The sequence below is a fragment of the Enoplosus armatus genome, chromosome 20 (assembly GCF_043641665.1).
Source record: "Enoplosus armatus isolate fEnoArm2 chromosome 20, fEnoArm2.hap1, whole genome shotgun sequence".
Taxonomy (NCBI): Eukaryota; Metazoa; Chordata; class Actinopteri; order Centrarchiformes; family Enoplosidae; genus Enoplosus; species Enoplosus armatus.
Window position 1 is genome coordinate 12,983,283 of NC_092199.1, and position 20,591 is coordinate 13,003,873.

The 20,591-nt window shown below is 42.4% G+C and overlaps 5 protein-coding genes across 6 annotated transcripts; 3 read left to right on the plus strand and 2 right to left on the minus strand.

The window, feature by feature from the left end:
- Positions 1–181: 181 nt before the first annotated feature.
- LOC139302975 (monocarboxylate transporter 7-like) lies at positions 182–6,872 on the plus strand. The gene is made up of 7 exons (XM_070926639.1): positions 182–212; positions 2,718–2,958; positions 3,085–3,228; positions 3,357–3,485; positions 4,186–5,145; positions 5,890–6,179; positions 6,605–6,872. Exons 2-7 carry the CDS (start codon positions 2,721–2,723, stop codon positions 6,650–6,652), a joined length of 1,809 nt encoding a protein of 602 aa, XP_070782740.1. The 5' UTR covers positions 182–212; positions 2,718–2,720; the 3' UTR covers positions 6,653–6,872.
- On the minus strand, positions 6,852–10,480 carry LOC139302978 (archaemetzincin-2). The gene is made up of 7 exons (XM_070926645.1): positions 10,290–10,480; positions 9,551–9,839; positions 8,998–9,171; positions 8,723–8,851; positions 8,198–8,361; positions 7,860–8,036; positions 6,852–7,334 (listed from the first exon to the last, which is right to left on the minus strand). Exons 2-7 carry the CDS (start codon positions 9,837–9,839, stop codon positions 7,173–7,175), a joined length of 1,095 nt encoding a protein of 364 aa, XP_070782746.1. The 5' UTR covers positions 10,290–10,480; the 3' UTR covers positions 6,852–7,172.
- A 124-nt stretch (positions 10,481–10,604) lies between these two features.
- On the plus strand, positions 10,605–13,487 carry LOC139303167 (protein VCF1). Its single transcript, XM_070926894.1, has 3 exons — positions 10,605–11,304; positions 11,771–11,876; positions 12,207–13,487. Exons 1-3 carry the CDS (start codon positions 11,288–11,290, stop codon positions 12,462–12,464), a joined length of 381 nt encoding a protein of 126 aa, XP_070782995.1. The 5' UTR covers positions 10,605–11,287; the 3' UTR covers positions 12,465–13,487.
- Positions 13,488–13,575: 88 nt separating this feature from the next.
- tepsin (TEPSIN adaptor related protein complex 4 accessory protein) lies at positions 13,576–18,997 on the minus strand. Its single transcript, XM_070926893.1, has 13 exons — positions 18,943–18,997; positions 18,384–18,456; positions 17,714–17,805; positions 17,473–17,566; positions 17,298–17,365; positions 17,126–17,207; positions 16,795–16,866; positions 16,519–16,710; positions 16,146–16,332; positions 15,837–15,950; positions 15,652–15,730; positions 15,423–15,557; positions 13,576–15,315 (listed from the first exon to the last, which is right to left on the minus strand). The coding sequence occupies exons 1-13, from the start codon at positions 18,979–18,981 to the stop codon at positions 14,668–14,670; spliced, it is 1,875 nt and encodes a 624-aa protein (XP_070782994.1). The 5' UTR covers positions 18,982–18,997; the 3' UTR covers positions 13,576–14,667.
- Positions 18,998–19,235: 238 nt separating this feature from the next.
- Positions 19,236–20,568, plus strand: ndufaf8 (NADH:ubiquinone oxidoreductase complex assembly factor 8). Of its 2 annotated transcripts, none has more exons than XM_070927451.1 (3): positions 19,236–19,511; positions 20,091–20,213; positions 20,301–20,568. In XM_070927451.1, exons 1-3 carry the CDS (start codon positions 19,431–19,433, stop codon positions 20,319–20,321), a joined length of 225 nt encoding a protein of 74 aa, XP_070783552.1. In that variant the 5' UTR covers positions 19,236–19,430; the 3' UTR covers positions 20,322–20,568. The 2 variants fall into 2 exon arrangements, with proteins under 2 accessions (XP_070783552.1, XP_070783551.1); XM_070927450.1 differs by having other exon boundaries at positions 20,091–20,201.
- Positions 20,569–20,591: the final 23 nt, after the last annotated feature.

Sequence of the window (20,591 nt, forward strand, 5' to 3'; positions counted from 1 at the left end):
GCGAGCTTGTGTCGGGCACGGCATGTTTGTCCGTGTGGGTCTCCACGTGTGTGTGTGTGTGTGTGAGAGTGTGTTTGTGGATATATGCGCGCGATAATGTCTACGTAAAGTTCAGTCTTTCATTGGAGCAGCGCGAGACACCAGCGGGATTACAAGCAAGGAAAGTCGCGCGAGGGACGGACGTGTTTCTCTCTGCAAACAGCAACACACAGGTGACGCGAGACTACTTAAATACACGTCATTTCATTATATGCGAGCACGTTTGCTTTAGTAAAGTAGCTGTACACATTCAGCACCTCTTGAATTGATTCTACGACTCAAACAGGCGACGTGCAAGTACTTACAAAGTGTGTGATGGCAGTTATTAAAGTCACATTGCCCACCGACCGCACGTGCTGCCGCTGGACTGTGCGAGCGTTGCGTCAGCCGCGTGAGGACTGACCATATGGCTCCGGCCATTCACCATTACCACCCCCCCTCCCACCCCTCTTAATTCATTAAAACCTACAGATGAGCAATGGTCCGTTTTAAACCAGTCAATTAGATCAAAATGCGTTTCACAGGGCAGGGCAACACTCGAGCAACAGTGTGTTAAAAGTAATAAATCATTTAATAATCATTAAAATAAAGTTGTAGGAGGGCTGAATCCTGTAACAGGATTTCCAACTAAACAGCCACCTACATAAGAAAATCAGGAAGGAGATGTTTTTTTCTGCCATTTAAATGAAGAATGGACGGATGTGTAAATAATGGAATTTGATAATACTTAATTGAACTACTTTAGTTGTTGTAGGATACACAAAAAGTAGGTACAACATTAGAAACACTTTCATGAAAAGGGCTTTAAAGCTAACCCACTGTGTACTGTTTGCCAATTAGCAGTATTTATTTATTATAGCTAATACCTATAGATATTACATTTCTTTTAACTTACTTACTATATACTACTAATTAATATTAACATTATATATACTATTGAAATCCTCAAGTCCATCATATCCCTGTTGCTTAGTTTCAGCCTGTGACCATTGTTTCTTTGTTGACGCATTGAATTTGATTGTACTTGAGAAACTTGAGAAAGTGAGAAGAAACACTGACTCACAGGTTTTAAAAAAGGAAAGTCAGCTGTTGTGAGTTATGAAATAATCCTATTACAGAGGCGGAAAACATTTAGACCTAGTGTTCATTAAAGCTGGATGGAGTTTGGAAAAAAAATCTCAGTCAAAATATTATGTCTACATTCATATATTTTCAGTTGACGCTCAACTTATCAGAGTTTCATTCTTGACCTCAGAAAGAGTAGTTTGACATAACAATCTTAAGTCAAGGTCCACTAACTTTCCCCAAACTTTCAGCTGCCAACTCCTAAGTAGATATTTACACCATAGCCTATATATATTAAGGTATTTATCCAGTTGTATATATAAAATATGGTGTCTTTCAGTTCATGTCTTATAGTAATCTAAGGGACTTAAATGTGCTGAGCAGCTGTAATTAGTATTCAAAATGTGTTGTGGCATTTGTCCATGGCAGCTATTCTGATTGTGCATGTATTAATAAAGGTGTGCACTATGATGACACACTTTTATCCACCTGTTCTGCATTCATGTACACCTTCTTTACAAAATGCAGATGTATTAAGTGTAAAAACTTGACAAAATACCATACAGAGCAATTGTGCTACTGTAAACATTACACATCAGGTGTATACAATAGTGTCAGGACAAAGTAGTGTTTTTCTTCCAGAGTATGGCATCTAATAGAATAACACCAGGCTTTGTTCAAGTGAACATCAATTGTATCAGTATAACACCAAAGTGAAGTAAAAGTGAAGCCATGATAGGGACGGACAGTTTGTGCTACCCAGCTACTGAAAAGACTCAAAAGCAAAAGGGCTAACAGAGACAAATTGTAAATAAAGTTGAGTAACATTTTACTCCCATAGGGCTCATCATATCCCATCTTAATGCGCAGCTTACCCTGAATCAGGGCCAATTTTAATAACCCACTTCTAAAACGGTGTTTGCTACTGATGAACAAAATGCCAGACACATCTCATTTTCCCTAATGTGCATTAATAATTGATTAGGCCCAGCCTTGTGCAGAGAGGGGCTGAACTGAAACGACTGCAGCTTTTTCCTCCTTCCCATCTTTGGCCACAGCACTGACAGTGTTTGTATATTAAACAGTAGCCTGGTGAGGATGCACAGAACCAACTTATTTAAAAGGCTGCCAAAGAACGAGGGACATATCAGCATCATATTTACCACCTTACTGGTGAGACAGCAGTGTTCAAGTCAATTCATTTGTGTACCCGAAGACTAGAAGCAGGTCCTAACCTAAAGTTAAGAAGAAGATGAGAAGAGGAGCAGCTCAAACCCTTCAGGCGCAGAGTGAGTCAGTGTTGCTCAGAGCTGTCCTGTCCTGCTGTTTGTCGATAGCTAAATTTGACGACGGTTATCAACGCGACCAGTTCCACCTGAAATTGTCGATAATGCGGCTAAACTGGCAAAACGGTGGCCTATTTCATTTTATAAATATCTCCGTTTGTCTGCGGCTCCAAGTGTTTGTTACCTAACTTTTGCCACCATATTTTTTACAAACGTTTTCCTATAGCAAGCCAACTAGTCAAAGTATGCACACATTTTAAGTACATTTATTTTTAAAATTGCTGACCACGCCAGTCACTAAAACATTCATTTCATTTCTCTCTTTAGGGCATGGCACTGTGTGGAGTCAAGGGAACACGTTTCTTGGGGCCCAATGTGTACCCACAGGCCCCTGATGGAGGCTGGGGATGGTTGGTGGCCGTGGCCTTCTTCTTGGTGGAGGTTTTTACCTACGGCACCATTAAGAGCTTTGGCATTTTCCTCCAGGACCTGATGGAGGAGTTTGGAGAGACCAACAGTCGCGTCTCTTGGATTGTTTCCATCTGCGTGTTTGTCATGACCTTCAATGGTGAGGACAGCTCATGAGATTAAATAAAGTAAAGTACAGACTATAGATTGAAATGATAATAGAGTTGTGAGAATCACTGCAACATAGTCTACACTAAACTACAGTTTGTTCTCCATGGGTCCTCAGGTCCTCTCTCCTCTATGATGACTAACCGCTTTGGCTTCCAACTTGTTGTTATGGTTGGAGGATTACTTATTTCCTCGGGTACCATTGCCACCAGCTTTACCAGCTCCATCAATCAAATGTACATCACCTATGGATTAGTTGCAGGTATTGGATTGCTTTCTTCTTCTTTTGTCTCCCTCTTTGAACCCCACATAATGCTATCATTCTTTGAATTTTAGCAGCTTGTCTAGCAGAATTAGAGCTTTAAAACTTGCATATTCTCCACTGTGCAGGTCTGGGCTACTGTCTGACCTTCCTGCCCACTGTGACCATCCTTTCCCAGTACTTTAACCGTCGCCGCTCTCTGGTCACAGCTGTCGCTTCCACTGGAGAGTCCCTGTCCATGTTTGCCCTGGCACCAGGTGAGTGCAAGAGCTTCCACTGATGTTTCATGCATGCAGTTGGAGAAGACAAACATTTGTAGGGGGTTTAAGAAAACCATGTGAATGTGATGAGTGTTCATTTTGTTCTGGAGTTTGCAGCTCTTCAAGGCAGATGACTTGTATAACTTATTTAGTGACAGGAAAGATGACAAAATAAAATGTGTAAAGAAAAGTTTGGTAATATTCTATATTTTTGTTAGTGTCAAAAGACTAATGCCAACAATGAATTGATCTTTCAAACAAGTATTCCCAGTGTAGTCATCCATAGTGGCCACACCGTTGTACTTCATGACATGTTTTTTCATTAACATGAACATTTCGAGTCAAGCCCACATACACTGCCCTGCTGCCGTAAATACTCAGTAGTGTGGCTGAAAATAGTCCCCAACAAATACACTATTTACTCCTGTTTGATAAACACTACGGTGCCCAGCTGTTTTAGCAAATGATTTAGCCTATTTTTAAAATCCAACTATACATTTATGACCTGTTTTTAAAGATTCATGCCTATCATGGGAACCAATGGGCTTGGGGTAAGAGCCACAGAATGTAGCAGCTACATTACATCCTCTTGTTCATATTATGTCCATTTCCATAGCAGTCTTGAACACCCCATACTTAAAACCATGTATGTATTTTGTTGAAGAACACTCACTAAATACCTCCTCTTGCCCCTCAGCCTTTTCTGCATTGAGGGACCGTATTGGCTGGCGACATACCATGGCAGTGATAGGAGCTTTGCAAAGCACCATCATCATTTGTGGTGCTCTGCTTCGGCCAATCGTTATCAAACCCAGAGTGACCCACGAGACGGAGCCTGACGGGTCGTCCCCAAAGGAACCGGAGGCCCTCAGCACACAAGAGAATGTAGAGGGCACAAACTCGGAGGACTCTATGACAAACAACACCTCGCATGCACAAAATAGTCTGGACAATGAGCTATCCGCAGGCTCTGTGAGCACTGGAGACTCTGGTGTCCAGTCTCTGAAGGACACAGACAATAGCAGGCCAGAGGAGAAGACTTTACTGCACAAAGAAGCAAGGTTGAAGACAGAGCAGATAACTGTGGAAAACACTGAAACACAGGAGAAAAAGAACGAAGATGCACAGAAAGAAGTGATGAAAGATGAGGAAAAGCTATCGGCGAAGACTTCAAAGCTTCTAGATTTCTCCATCCTCACAGAGTGCAGCTTCATTCTCTACTCTCTGTTCGGACTGTTCGCCACGCTCGGCTTCTTCGCCCCTCAACTCTACATCATCGAGCTGAGCGTGAGTCGAGGTGTGGAGCGGGACCGCGCCACCTACATGCTCTCCACCATGGCAGTGGCTGAAATCTTTGGCCGCTTCTCCATTGGGTGGATCCTGACAAGGAGGCAGTTCAGGAAGAGGAAGCTGCTTGTGCTTCTGGCATGTGTAGTTACAATGACTGCAGATCTGGTGGGATTTACTTTGGTTACGGAGTTCTATGGCCTGGCTGTGTGCTGCGCTTTGTATGGCTTCTTTATGGGAACCCTAGCGTGCACCCACATCCCCATGCTGGCTGAGGACGATGTGGTGGGCATAGAGAGGATGTCTTCAGCTGCTGGTGTCTATGTGTTCATACAGAGCTTTGCTGGGCTGGCTGGACCCCCACTTGGAGGTAAGAGTTATCTTGCAGTACAAAGTGTACTGTAAATACTGGCTATGGTTTCACTTTACTACAGCTATAATCTTCTTAACACACACCAATGATTGTTGATTTCGATGTAATGTCCCACTGTATTGACTGCAGTTACAATGTACATTCTGTAAAATTAAAGCTGAAAGATGGAGAGCTAGAGAGGAAAAAAGACTTGCAGACAAGGACTTAAACCACAGGAAAGGAAATGCATACATTCTGTTTTGAGGTCTAGTGCAGATATTCATCAATCGCATATAATATTATAAATCATAATCAGTTATTTATCATATTTTATAAGGGTTTCTAATGTAATAACTGTTGTCTACTCCATCTTTTTAGTACTGCACAGATTATCCAAAAGAACGGTCAAACTTTGTGCAGCAGATGCCGAGATATCCTGACTTTTTAGTCTTTAGTATGGTTCAAGCTCCAAAAACACTGGATACTACATGTCCCATAATGCAACCTGGGAGCTTCTGTCATTAGACCCTTCCTTTCTAGCAAATGTCTTGTAAACTCCACACTTTCTGCTTGTAATGCAGGTTTTATGTAAAATAACTTTTAGTCTCCAAGCTGAGATAACCCTGGTGACATCACTATGACGTCATCAGGGTTATCTTCTCAGCCCTGTGCAGAGCCACAGAGGACATTAAGCTCCTCATGACAGGTAAAGTGGAGTTGATGAGTAAAGAGTGCTTCCCTCTAATTCTCCTCTATCCCCAGGTGTGCTGGTGGATATGACTCAGAACTACGGATCAGCCTTCTACTCCTGTGCAGTCGGCATGGCAGTTAGTGCTGTGTTCCTGGGTTTGGTAAAACCTGCTAAAAGAGGATTACTCTGCAGAAAGAGGAACTCAAAGCGCCACAAAGACGTGCATGAAAGGAAAGGGGACTCTGAGGAACAGAGTGCAGGGCATAACCCGGACAAAAGAACTGACATTCCCGAGGATTGCTCCGAAGTAGAAGACAACTCGGTCCACGAGCAGGCGCAGGCCACAAGAGATGTCCAGGAGGTCATACGTTTTGCTTGAGCTGATAACATACAGTTGGAGAGGGGTAACAAAAGGGTAAAGCCATGAGAGTGAACGGCTATCTAAAGACTACTGCTGGCAAGTGCTGAAGTGACATGAATACAATGAAGAGAAAGACCAATATTAAGTGTTTATGATCTCCCACTGTAGATCTGGGCTCTGAGAGCCAACTAGAACTTATAGATCACAATATGTACATAGCAATTGTGCCTTACAGGCCTAATGTACCAAACAGTGTTTTTCTAGAGTCAGTACTGTTAAAAGGAAGGACTATACTATTCAATTATCTTTGATTAAGCTTTTGATATAGTGATAGTGCAAGATATGGCCGGAAAGTATGGACGTGTTCAAAATGGACCATGAGTGATGCAGTGTTAACGGAGGTGTCTCTGTTTTACATATTCCAGAAGCAAGATGCAACAGTGATACTTGATGAACTATTTACCTGCTGGTGATCCACAAGAACTGTGACGCAGATGTAGCTGCAAGAACAAGAAATTGCACAAATTCTGTAACGCGTGTTATAGAAAATACATGAAGCTCAGGAGATAACGTGATTAAAAATGTTTATTTTTAATCAAACACTTGTGATATGAGATGTCAGACTCAAAACTATTTTTGTAATGAAAATGTGTTCAATCACATTAAAGCAACAGTGTGATTTGAACCTCTAAATTATGTGTAGTGTTTTTTTTCTCCTATAAACTTAAATCTTAAAGCAACTTGTTATACTGCTCTATTTGTCACATAATTCACTGCAAACAGAATGCATAAAAACTACCCATGTTCACTTCATGTTAACAGAATATTGTACCCTCATATTAAAACATTTTGTGTACATATTGCATCTTTAATTTATATTTAAAAATATATGAACAGCAGCAGACATGTTAATTTTGCATGGCATACATGAATAGGTCAGAGTTGTTGCATGTATTTCCCTATCTTATCTAGATTTATGGGCGAGTACATAGCTCATATGTTTTCCTCCAGTATGTCCAGACACCTGCGGAGCCAAAGTCTGGACGAGTGAAAGGCTTCAGTGGGTTTGGATAAGTGGAGCACACGCTGACAGGCAGAGGCCTCCCCTGGTCTGGATCTTTGACTCTGATCCTCCTCCAACCAGTGCAGTAAGGCCTGTTGAACACAGATATTCATAAAAAAAAAAAAGATAAATGCACCTGATTATGTCTTTGCATTTGGTAAACTGACATCTTGTGATTCAGAAAAACCAGAAGCTTCTTTGTAAATCACTTCACTGTAATGAAGTTGCCATAGTAACTAAAATTCTAAGGGAAAAAGTTGATTTACTCACTGGAACTGAAATATATTCATTCTGTTATTGTTAAACAGTCAGATTCTGTGTGAAATATGTCTTTCGGTATCTACTAGCTCAGCACACTTGGATTAAAAGATTTTAAAGTTTGCTTTAAAGACCCCCTGTGAGCTCAAGCATGTCAGGCGTTCTCAGTGTGGTGCATAGATGTTGCTAGAAAGTGGGTTGAAATAATCAGGATTACTTTGGCATGTGATACTTACACTGAACTCATTGACCCAGCACCAAGTAAACGAGCAACCAAATGAACTTGCACTATTCTTGTATAGAGTATATTATGACTATGCTGATTATCATCACAATCAGGGTTCCTCCTTGTTTTCTACCTTGTATCTTTGAGCTATTTTGAAGCCGACTGCAACCTGTAGCTTGCGAAGGCAGATGGGACAGAAATCCAGAGGCCTACGATCAGATTCCTCAAGGTGGTTGGAGCCCTGCATGACACAGTTCAACCACTGGCAATGCTGTATTCCAAACATATGGCCAATCTCATGGGTCATTGTCTGGAAAGAAATATTTAACATTCAGGTTCTGATAACAAAAAAACAGCAGTATTGAGTTTTTTATCAGCAGTATCGACACAAGTAAAATGGTGGAGGACCTTTGGCAAGACCACTCAAAAGTACAAAAATTGAGTGAGCAGAGGAGCATGTTTGTTAGAAACCTTGCAGGATCGAAGCAGCAGAGTGCTGGCGATGGGGGGAGTGTAATAACCGTCAAACACAGAGTAGTCCCCCTGCTTTGGCTGAAGCCATTTCTTCAGCCTCCCAGCATAACTTCTGCTGTAGAAGTTGTCATCATATCTGGCAAAGCTGAAAACACCCATTCCTGCAAGCACAGAAACAACAGTGAGGATGTAGGTAACAAAATCTCTCCTGGATTGTATGTAAATCACTTTAGCACCATCTAGTGGCAGCTCAACCCCATTACATCGTCAGAGGGTTATTCCTCAGCCGACAAGCAACGTTTACTGATTCTCTCTCCTTTTATATTGTGCTTGTTCTGGACATATCAGGGTATTTTAACAGCAGATTTATAGTAGAAGCTTCACAGGCATTCACTGTCATGCCTGTCTTTATAGTATGTTGAGATTCAGTGGAGTATTATTATATAGAGTGATAGCATCTATCCTTAATAATCACAGAGAATGTTATATTTTCTTAGTTAAGGCTTTGAGGTAAAATCTCACCCATGCTGAGAGAAGCCTGTCCAAAGACAAAGTTCCAGGAGTCTTTAGGGTAGAGGTCAATCATTGTGAGTCCAACAATACAAAAAGCATCTTTTGGTTTCCTTTTCCTCAGGAATTGTAGCAAGTCACCTAAATTGCAAGAAGAAACAATAATAACAAAGCAATATCATGCGCAGTCCAGTTTGGACATCACTGCATTTTACCCTTCATACTCTTGCATTTCTACACGGAAAGTGGCTAAACCCCCCTCTATAGATATGGACTCCCTAACTTACGGGTGAGGATCTGAAGGTTGTGCGAGTTACTGTTAACTCTGAAAGAACATCCTGTTTCAGCCACAGTAACCGCCGGCAGCAACTTGACAGAAAGCCCACAGAAGAAGGCCTGGCAGTATTCTCTGAGCCACTCCACATACTGGTCTGTCTGGGCCCCCGCCTCCCCAAAGGAACCTACAGGAAACGTAGGCCAGCCAACTATAACATGCTGCATTTGAAGTCCAAAAAAAAGAGCACTGTATAACATACTATACATACTTCATCCCTCTGTATAGACCACAATGTAGTTGAATGTAGTTTCTTGCATGTCTTGTCAGTTTTTAGTCATTCAGTGACATGAACTGTGGTGACACGTTTACTTTAAGTGCTCACGGGTTATGCATTATTGTACTGGCATTGAGAAATAGCGAATATGCACATGCTTACATGTCCTTTCCTTAACAAATCTTATCGGGGGTAATGCTGTGAGAACATTTTCACAAACACACCCACAAATTTCACAAGGACTGAGGAGTACAGAGGCTCTTGTCGCACTAGACACAAACATACTCACCTATGGTTTGAATATAAATAGTATTGTGGCTCGCATTGGGGGTTCTACGGTAAGGGTCTCTGTAGAAGCTCTCAAAGCCCTGAGGTTCCTCAGGGTGAGCAGATATCCAGTCTGAGTCAGAGTGCACTGTGATGGGTTGGAAAAGGGAACCCAGCTGCCCTGGGTGGAATCCTTCCTCTAGAAGATGCCTTTCTTCTTTTGTGTACTTGCTGTAAAGTTTAACCAAGTCCTGAGAATTAGAGACCAAAGCTGTCTGCAGTGTCCCCACAGAGTGCTGGATCACCTTCATCTATGGGAAGGACATACAGCATTAACATGGATACAGATGAAGTCAAAGTGAATTTTGCAACATGGTTTTGCTATCATGTAGAGATCCATTTTTTGTTCCTTGCTACAGTTTTGAGTACCTGACCCCATACGGCTACCTGTGGATGCTTATGACAAACAGTATTCAAAGAGCTGTGACAATGACAATTTGATTCTAAGATCTAAATGCGTCCTGGTTTTATCTGTTTACCTTTGTAGCAGCCAAATAGGAGGCTGCTAGCAAAGGAAAATGTATAATATGTTACAAAAAGTATTAGACAATATATACACCATATATTTAACACAAATGTATCAAACTGTATAAAATAAAATAATAGACTATAGCAAATGTAAATGCAGACATCTTTAAAATAACATGTTCAGAGGATGTGCACAGAGAGTGTGTAAGTAGATATAAATTGCAAAGACCTGCCTGGACAGACACTGTAGACCTATTTCACATATTAGCCTAATGCTAAAGCAAGTTGCTAAAACAACAACTCTTCTTTTCAACAACGGAAAAGCCTGTCCTCGACACTTTATCAAAACCCCTCTTTTACGACAAATTAATTAACTTATTCGAGAAAAGAAGATACAAAAAAAATGATAATATTCCCCAATGTAGACAAGTTGTCCACTGTGAGTTTGACACCGGAAGCCGTTTCGGCGTTACACTTATTGTGATGACGTCAGGTAAACAGAGGGGTGGAGCTCTTCACTTCAGGCGACATTGACGCCTAGCAAAGAAGACAAGCCCGTTATGGCACACCTAACGACTCCGGAGTGTCGCCTATCCTACTTCGGACAACAATAAAGTTGAATGTATTTTTCACTTTAGTTGTTTAGTTTCTTGCGTCGGACTACTCTCAAGTAAAGGCAACAGTTAACCGCGATTAACGGCAAGTGGACGGAATACGAAAGCGGAAGAACTTTCAGTTAGCATAGTACAGCATTAGTTAGCTAAAGTAGTTAGCTTGACAAGTAGCTGACTTAGCGTTGCGCGGTAGCGGCTAGCAGGCTAGCTTGCTCTCTTCACTGTCATGCCTGGAGTTCCTCGAGATTTCACTGCGTAAACGAGAATACCTAGTAGTTAGCTGGTTAGCTTTCAGACGCCCAGCTGCAGTTTGTAATATTACCACCACCGAGGCGTAGGCAGAGCGGACTGGAGTTGGAGCCGTGACAGGTCTGAACTAACCCACAGCTGAGGTTTGTGCTTTCCTACGGCGACCTGTGTTTCAGTCGTCTGGAGATTACTCACTCACACATCCTCGACTTTCCGATGAGATGAGAGGAATCCTGCCATACTGAGTTTCTGTGAAACGGTCGTGGAGCTGTAACATACCAAAGCTTTTAAACAAGATATCTCAATCCGGCTCACAAGGACTGTCAACCTTTCTCTTCGATAAAACACCATCCGTCAAGACTGCAGTAATGCTGACTGACAACAGGTAACAGGAATAACATTTTTTACACATTTTGGTTATTTATAGAGTCTCATTATTACATGCAATATTACATTTAATAATTGTCACTTTATTGTAATGCAACATTGTAGCTAAATCACATAAGTCAAGACAATATCCCAGACTATTCAGTCTGACAATGCAGTATCAATGTAATATCCAAACTGTATGTTAAATCTCTATAAAGACCCCAGTCAAGGTATGATAATCAATGTGTTCACATAATGGGAGTGCCACATGTCTGATCATGTAACTGCCTGACTGAGTGTGAGTTGCTATTTTTGGTTCCTCTTCATGTTCTCTCTTTCTGATACTCTGCCTTTCTCCGCCCAATCTCTCTCTCCCCCTACCTGCATCATTTCTGTCACACTATCTCTTTCACTCTTGTGTTCACTCTACTGTCCTCTGCACTCACAATACTCGCTATTTCTTCCATATTTGTTTTGCACAGGAAACGACATCGTAGCTGTGACAGCGAGGAGGACCAACAGCTGAGTCCTCAGGCCAAGAGGTCAGGAGGGGGTCCCAGCCTGCTTGTGTCAGATTTGGACTCAGAGGTGAGACTGACTTGATCTTTACATTCGTCTTTAGACCATCACACATAGGTTTACCCAGATGTCATCTGTGTGATGAAATTCATCTTTGGGGAGATGATAACTCTTTCTGTTAAGGTCATATATTCTATATCATTGACTTTATAATGTGTAATAAGTCCATTGACATTTATGGATAGAGCAAGCAACCTGGCATCATGCATATAAATACATGTGACTCAGCGTTACATATGCGATGCACCACTGTCAGGAAAAGCTGGAATGTTTTATTTAAAGCTTCTGCATCCATCCATGAAGCTACACTTCAGAGCCCCTCTCTCTTCTGTATTGCAGTCTTCCAGCAGCGACAGCAGTAATGGGATCAGTAGTCCAGAGAGAGCAATAGTGGCCAGCACCAGGCCATGCATACACAGCCAGAACAACCGCACCACCCAGTACTCCGGCAGCCCAAAGCCTGAGGAGTCTGCTAGCTCCTTTCAGCCTGGTTTCCATGGCGACGGCAGCAGTGTCTCTTATGACTACATCAACAGAGTCCTGAGGGAGGCGCACTTCAGTAGTCTGCAGACCAGAGGGCGTCCAGGCTCGACATGACCGTGACCTCTGACCCCTCTCCTGACCTTTTGTCCCTCGCCCATCAGTGCTGACATGATTGGCACGGTGGCTCCTCCTCGCAAGCCTCAAGCGACACACTCGGGTCAGGGGGATGGGGTTGATGTGTGGGGAGGTTTACAGATTTTGGGCGCAAAGGCTCATCCCCACCTCGCCATGTACCATTTGTCAAGACCATAAGCACATCCGCCTTTCCATGGCCCAGCCACTGTGGTTTTCTGTGCAGTATTGATGTGTATGTATGTATGTGTGTGTGTTTGTGTGTGTGTGTGTGTGCACGCACCCTGTGCACTTTATAAAGAGGTATCATTCTCTTTACATGCGTGCGTTGATGTGTGGACATTTTCATTGGTGCTAATCACAAGAAATGTGTGATGATCCAAAGTGCTTGCAAAACTAAATAAAGCTAAGCACTTTACTCAATAAATCCTCATTCTGTTTACTCTTGACCAGGGAAGTCAGTCGCATGTTTGCATCTGTGAAGTGGGAGTTCTAGTGATCCCATTCACAAAGGAAGTTCACGGAGGCCCAAGGAGCATTATTAGAACAATCCATTAAAATAACATTTTAGACCTTTTTTGTTTTCTCTAACCAAAGTGATGAAGTTAAAATATAGTGAATTTGCAGTTACTTTCACTATCTAAATTAATCTGTAATGTTTTGGTGTAGCAGGTCAGTGGGTTCAAGATAATGGAACAGAGATTCTTCATGAGCCTCACCACCAAAATCCAACCTCAGATTAGACCCTGGCTAATTATAGAGCTGTGAGAGCAGGCACAGGAGTCTGCGGCTCGGGCAGTGTCAGACTCAGCACAGTACTCCTGATGAAAACAGCCTCAAGGAAAGGCGCTCTAAATCAATTTGTAACCATGTGTTTACTTCTTTAACATTTTACACATTGTGTGTGTGTGTGTTGTAAGCCTGTCAGCCATATATGGTTATGTATGGTTCAATATGACCAGCACACTGTGTTGCAAATAAAATGAGAGACGTGAAAGTGATTCATATTTTATGTAATTTTCCAAATCATTTGACATTGAAATAAATCGTTGCTGAAAGTGATGTCTGCAACATGTCACTGATATCACTTAGAGTTCAGCCAAATACAGTATAACAAGACTCATTTATGTAGTAGTTAGTGCTGTAACAAAAATACAGCATGTTTTATTGTCCATGTGCCACAGCATAGCTTGTGTTCACTGAAACAAAATACATCAGTGGCGTTCATTGTATGCATCGGCAGGTTGGATTACCATCTGGGCATGTAGTTTGTTCTACATTCCACAGTACAGTATGTAACTGAAATAACAATGGTGAGATAGTGAAGGTAGTCTGCTTTTTATTTGGTGACACAAGCAACTGTTAATGACATTGCAGATATTTTGCATTATTCTGATTGCAGATGTTTTTTATCACACACGATTCCACACATTGGTTATGCACACAGAATATCTCCATAATGAATTTCCCCCACTGTTCGTAATCATAGACATGCACTCTACAACCACTCTCGCGGGTATGTTTTAATCAATACAGCGTAGACATAATAAATAATTTGTAAACTAACACTTGGATAACATTTACATAGACGTAAATAGCTTAGTACCAAAAAATATGGAAGACAACTCTCATTTGTAGGTTTATGTGTCCATAAGAAAAGCAATTGTAGTGCAAATTACAAAGTGAGGGATTCTCCCTCAGAGGTTTAGGGCGTGCTGCAGAGGCTTAAGAGTTGTTTCAGTTAGCTAAAAGGAATCCTGAGATAAAGCAACTATCAGTAATAACCTGTAATTCAAGACAACCACAACAACCTTGTTGACCTTGGGAAATACTTTTAGGAAATTAAGACCTCAGCCAACAAACAGCAACACAGCTTACAGACCAGTCCTCACTTATGACAGTTGAGGGGTCTCTCGTACAAACTGTGGATTGCACTCATCCATACTCTTAAGGACTGCAGTTATGTGTCCTAAATCTCCGTCTCTTGACCCAGTCTGCTCATTAAATACAACTTATAAAGGAGGCACCATACAGATAAGAACCCAAACATAATGTGAATCTGCTGTCTACCTTTAGTTATAACCCCACATATCTGATCTTGGTTTATAAAATAAAATAGATTTCTGAAAGGATATACGTGATGACATCATTGGTTTAACTAACAGTTCCAGCAGTAAAAAGTTGGTCAAAAGTTGAGAAATGAGAAGGCCGACACTGGTTGGCTGCTATCAGATGCAACTGAATTGCAAATTGAAGGAGCGTGGTCACTGTTGTTATGCACAGCTAGGTTCTCCCTTAAGCTGCCGTCCGTTGTGTCCGTCTCTGTCTGGGATGTTTCTGTGTCACACAAGGGCCTCCCCTTGGTCACCAGCTCCATACCGCTGAACAGGGACAGTCTGCTCAGACAGGGCAGCTCCCTGTGGGGTTCAGCTGGAGGGGAAGAGCTCCTGTCTGTGAGCTCTGATTCTTCAGCAACCAGTTTACCCTCCACAGTCCTGACTGGCTCTACCTGGTTTTGCACTAACTCTTGCTGAATGGGAGAAGGTTTCTCTTCATCACAGTCATTCATCAGCTCCCCTGAGGAGTCTGTCTGGACCAAGGCCAGACTAGAAGGGGAAGGTGGGTGATTTGGTGGTTGGGTGACACCTGTGGGCGAGATGTCAGGCTGATAATAGTTGAGGTTGGTGTTGTCAGCAGAGTGGGTAGGTAGTAAAGGGTCAGAGTATGTAGATGGGGGAAGCTGATTCGCCGCAGCCTGATGGCTGCTGTTTGCTGTATCCTGCCTGGGAGCATGTAGAGATCCACCCATCAGAGCCTCAAACTGTCGCAGGATCTGGTAAGAGGAGATAAGAACAAAACATACACCCTCATTTTGAGTGTTACCTACTTCTGTCCAATCAGTCCGCACCACCTGTAGCTTTCTCTTTATGTCTCTCTTACCTTGGTGGCTTTGTTGGCCACAGGTCCTGGCGCCCCCTCACTCAGCTGGCAGAGCCTGTGCTGTGTAGCTCCAAACATTTGTTCCAGAGAGAGGAGGTCAGAGGTCATGAGGCATGCTACAGCACACAGTGCGCGCTGCAGGATTGGCGGAAAACAGAGATATTAATATTTGGATTGTACAATATCATAAAGAAAACCTGGATCTTCAGTGAATCCCAACCATTGTTACCATCTTAACGGTGTTTGAGGGATCTTGAAGCTTGCTTGTGAGCAACTCCACCACGACCTCACAGTTGAGAGTGGAGCACCTGACGGATTAAATGAAACAGAAATCAGGCCACACAGGTCCCAACAAATAATACAGTTCATAAAGGGAGAATCAGCCCCCAAACGGCTGATTGTAGATGCACTGACTCTTTGATGAAGTGCTGGCTCTCCTCTCTGGACAGGAAAACTCTGGATCCTTCAGTCAGTCTGCTGATGAGCGCCATCTCCTGGCCACAGTCCCCCAGCTGCAGGGCTTCCACCCTGGAGACCAGACAGTGTACGAGACAGAAATGAGAACTATGTGGAGAAATTGTTATTTTATGCTAACACTGCACATAAAAAATGTTGTATTCGTCACACAAGAAAAGTGCCAATACTACTAAAAAAGCTCTCATGTGACGACATTATGATTTAGGCAGGAAATTGCTGGTTTGATAGGTTGATTTTGCCACTCACCGTTCTGATAAATCCCCACTGCTCTCTCTACTGGCCCCCGACTGGCTCCCGGTACCAGCTGACTTGCTGCCCACAGAGGCCCTGCTGTTAGCCGCCATGTCCTGAGAAGAGTTTTGAGAGGAGCTGTTGCCGCTGTCTGTCTCTTCCCAGCCGCCTCCTACCTGTCCTGGGCACCGCTGGGTCAACGCTGTGGTGAAGACACATGGAGGTCCCAGGTGTCAAAATGAACATTTTTAATCAAATTCAAATAAGTCTTGACACACTGCAACATAGTGAGCTGGTCAATGATTCATACACTGCATCTGCAAAACTAATTGAGGTTCAAGGCTTCTATTTAGAAACCCACGTGTCCATTACACCAACAATGTTGCACCTTTTGGTCTGCGAGCAGGCAGGTTGTAGGCACATGCAGGCACGGCCACCTCTATGGGTGCAGACGGCGCAACTACGGCCCGGTAGTGGTTGTCATGGAGACGGATGCCCTGTTGTTCAGTCGGGGGAAGGACAGCACTGGCCACTACCTCTGCAGCTTTCTGGATCTTATCCAGCAGTGAGTCACTGCCAGCTGGGAGGCACAGGTACAGAGGTTTAAACAAAAGATAAGCTTGATTGGATTTGTGTTTGAGTGCGGTGTTGGTGTGTCACTCACCTGTCCCCTGCTTTCCTGGACTGTATCCAAATCCCTGCATTCCTGACCTGTGGGAAGTTCCTGGGCCCATACCTGGACAGAAGGACACAGACGACCTATTGTACTCAGGCCTTTCAGTTCACAAAGAGCCTTATGTAATAGATTCAAATTCATTAAGCTCCTTATAGACATGCTCTCTCTAATATTTCAGATGATGTACAGTATTATTACATATGACAGCAGAAATAGTTTTATTATTTATTAAGATCCATATCTATAACCCCAACGCTTTACGACTGTAATTAAGTGATGTGTGTGGAGTATGGTCCTTGTTAATAAATGAAGTGCTCACCCATCGTTGGGGGGGCTAGGTTGAGTGGAGAGACACCACTTTTGGTGCAAATTGTGTCTGTGAAAAGCAACCTGGCCACTTCCTGAAATCAGAAAAAGTAAAAATTGTTTTGCCTTGCTGTCACAGATAAATGACTGACGACTGGGATGATTGAATACAACCTGCGTCTCACCTGTGCTGTATTTCTCACTTTCTGGTACAATGCTGTGCCGTGGATAGGATCAGGAGGGCCGCTGTAGACTTAAAAAGCAAAACACCCAACAGCGAGTGAACATTCAGGTGACGGAGCCTCCACAGAGTGATGGGAGTTAAATGGAGCTAAAAAGCACAAGTGACCAGTGTCTTACCTGATGCTTGCTGGATGAAGGTGGAGTTCCTTCTAAGTTCTGTGAGGAACTGGTTTGAGCCATGACCACAGAGATGGACAAAGATCTTCAGCACCTGAAGCATGAACATAACCTTGAGTTACTCAAAAACAGGAAAAGGAGGGAAATCGCCAACATTTAAAACTTTATACATTATGGCTACATGACACAGCTCCATTTCACAGTTTCATATTTCAGACTTCAATAAAAACACTGTTCTCACCTTGAGTTTTACGTGACCCGACTCCACCTGCAGCCTTTCCAGAAGGTACTCCAACAAACACTGACCACAACCTGAAGACTCATGGGAGATTTCTACAGTGTGATGGTGATTAAGGATATTACCATAGAGTAATAGACTCGGTATTTCTGATCAGGGCAGAAAAGTACCAGAAGATAACAACATAACGGTGAAGAACACTTTCTTGCTGGCATGTTTATATAATTAACTACTGTGTGGATATTAGGGATGTTTTTTATGAGGAACTCCTGCTAAGGGTAATGATAAGCTTTAAATCCTGTCTCGCTTTTGGATTCAAATCCAAATAATGAATCCCCATCTCTTCACTTTCATTGAAGAGTTCCCATTAGTTTAGCTTTACAGTCCGTTAAAAGGGGAGACGTGTCACTGAGCTTTGCTATGTGATATATCACTGAGCAATGGATTTCAACCCTTTGAACCACAGTGTTCACAGTAATACCCCTACATTTTCTCTTAATAAGCTTAGAATTTGATAAAAGCTTTTCTCCACACTTTTTGTAGGTTACAGATGACATTTTGAACCACTAGACTAAATCAATTTCTTTGCATGGGTCATGTGAGCCACACAAGATGTATATCTTCAGCAGTTGCAGCTGCTGGCTGAACCACAACAGAAGCTGTCAAAGGATACTTCCAATCTCTTGGAAAAGGTAGCCAGGACAGGGGTTTTCATCATCTGCTGTAGCCTTCATCAGAGTCGGGACCTTTAAGTTGAAGTGAAGGATGATGGTAAAAAAAAGTGTGATTCTAAATCACGAGTTCAGAGCTGATAGTAAGGGACTGTGCTGTATCACGTAAGAATTGCATAGTTTATAAACCATTTACAATCCAGCCTGTGTACAGTTTGATTAACGGAGAAACAGACACTGACATGGACACAAACTTGGCATGACACCAGGGTCCGAGTACCAGGTTAGTTTTGGCCAAACGCGCAGTTATATGAGTGCTGTATGCCGGTCTGCTGCTTTTAGACTTCAACGAAACAAGCTGGCGCGTCAACTGAAAAAATGACATGAAATGCCATCACCAAATTTGGTTTTTCATGCTATTAGCAAGCAGGCTACTAGCAAGCTCGTGATGGCACAACTTAACTGATTTAAAAAGACACGTTAACGAACGTCACATTAAGTCATGCTCCGTTCAGCTGTTAACGGTTTTCACCACTAGTAATGACTGTAAACAGCACTTACTTTCTGAAGAAAAGCTAATCGTTCCATAAATGTTGCCATGATTTAGCAATCCTGGCTGCGGGTTACTCATCTTCCTCGGAGGGGCACAAGGGGAAGGCGGGGCTCGAGGTGACAGCTAGCCAATCACAGAACAACAAGAAGCAATCCTGATGTCTATTGGCGTTCTGGTTACGCCTAGGGTCGAAAAACAGCGAATCAACTTGAGGAACGCTAAGGCTGACGTTTTGATTGACAGGGAGATGAGCGAATCACGTTACCGAATATTTAGCAGGACGTTTCCTTGATGACAGGGTCAACAATATGGCGCTGTCCATGGATTCCAGAAATGCTTCAACTGCTGGTTGATGTGCATGTTTTATTTAAATGCGTTATAAGTTTGCTAGTACATGTAACAAACTGTGAAGCAGGGTCGCCTTCTGAATTGTCGGCTCATCTATTTCGTGCTCGTCAGTTGACATCGGACCTCTGTTAACGCCTGAGCAGCAACCATGTCTGGGCCAAATGTTTGGAGTCGCAGTCGAGAGAAAATGAGACTTTTCCCCGAGCTTTTGGCACAGTGTGCAGGAGAGGTAAGCACTGCGAAAGGAAAGTTATTGGTATGTAGTCATAGCTCAGCAAGTCAAATAGTTAACTTCCCCATTTATATTCATCCCAGCTAGCTGCCTATGCTACTTAAAACCACTTGTCAAGACCATAAAAAACAGTGTGCCCTCATAGCAAGTTAACGAGGCCATGTTTTCAACAGACCACATCCCATGACAAGGTTGAGCATTACTGTCGTTACTCAATACAGGATTTCACAATCAGATGCTGTTACCCCACAAACAGAAATTGTATGAATAAGATGAAAAAAATAATGTATAATAAATACATGTAAAATAATACAGAAATGAAATAGGTTCTAATAATAGAGTAATGGCAACAATTAAGTAAAATGACACTACTACTGAAAACATTATACATTAATCTATAGACCAATACATTACATACATACAGTATACATAAATTATGTACAATATAACTAGAGGAGTAGTGCAAAGAAGGGAGGACAGCAGAGTGCATACAATACAATAACATTTTTATTAGGCACCCACTATCCTGGACAGACAGTGAAAACTGATGTGATAACTTGCCTCTGTGTGATTCAGGCAGCAGTGTATGGGAAGTGTGTGGCAGCTACGACAACAGGCAGACAGGAGCTGAGGAAGGACCTGTGTGCAAAGGAATTTGAGGCACTGAAGACCTGCTTTACAAGTGCAGTAAGTGGCAAAGTCTGTCACCCTCCTGCTGGTCTTATGTAGTGATGACAGATTGTCATCATTCAAAAGTTTTTTTTTATTTTTATTTTTTTATTACAGGCCAAGAAAAGAGCCAAATGAATGGAGACTGTCCTGGCTTTGTTCGAGCTGACCTACCTCGACTGTCAGATCAACTGTTCAGTGGGAGAAGACATGAAGTGTTGATTGACTTGTGGCACCAGGAGAATATTATTTTATCTCGATAACATGGCACTGTAAATGAACTGAATATGTTTGGTGTGTTTTTTTTATGACATAGTTGAAATGGAGCCATGTTGTACTGCTACATTCTTTAATATGCCACAGATGCAATAAAGCATTGCTGATATTTGTCTTTACTGTCTGAACACA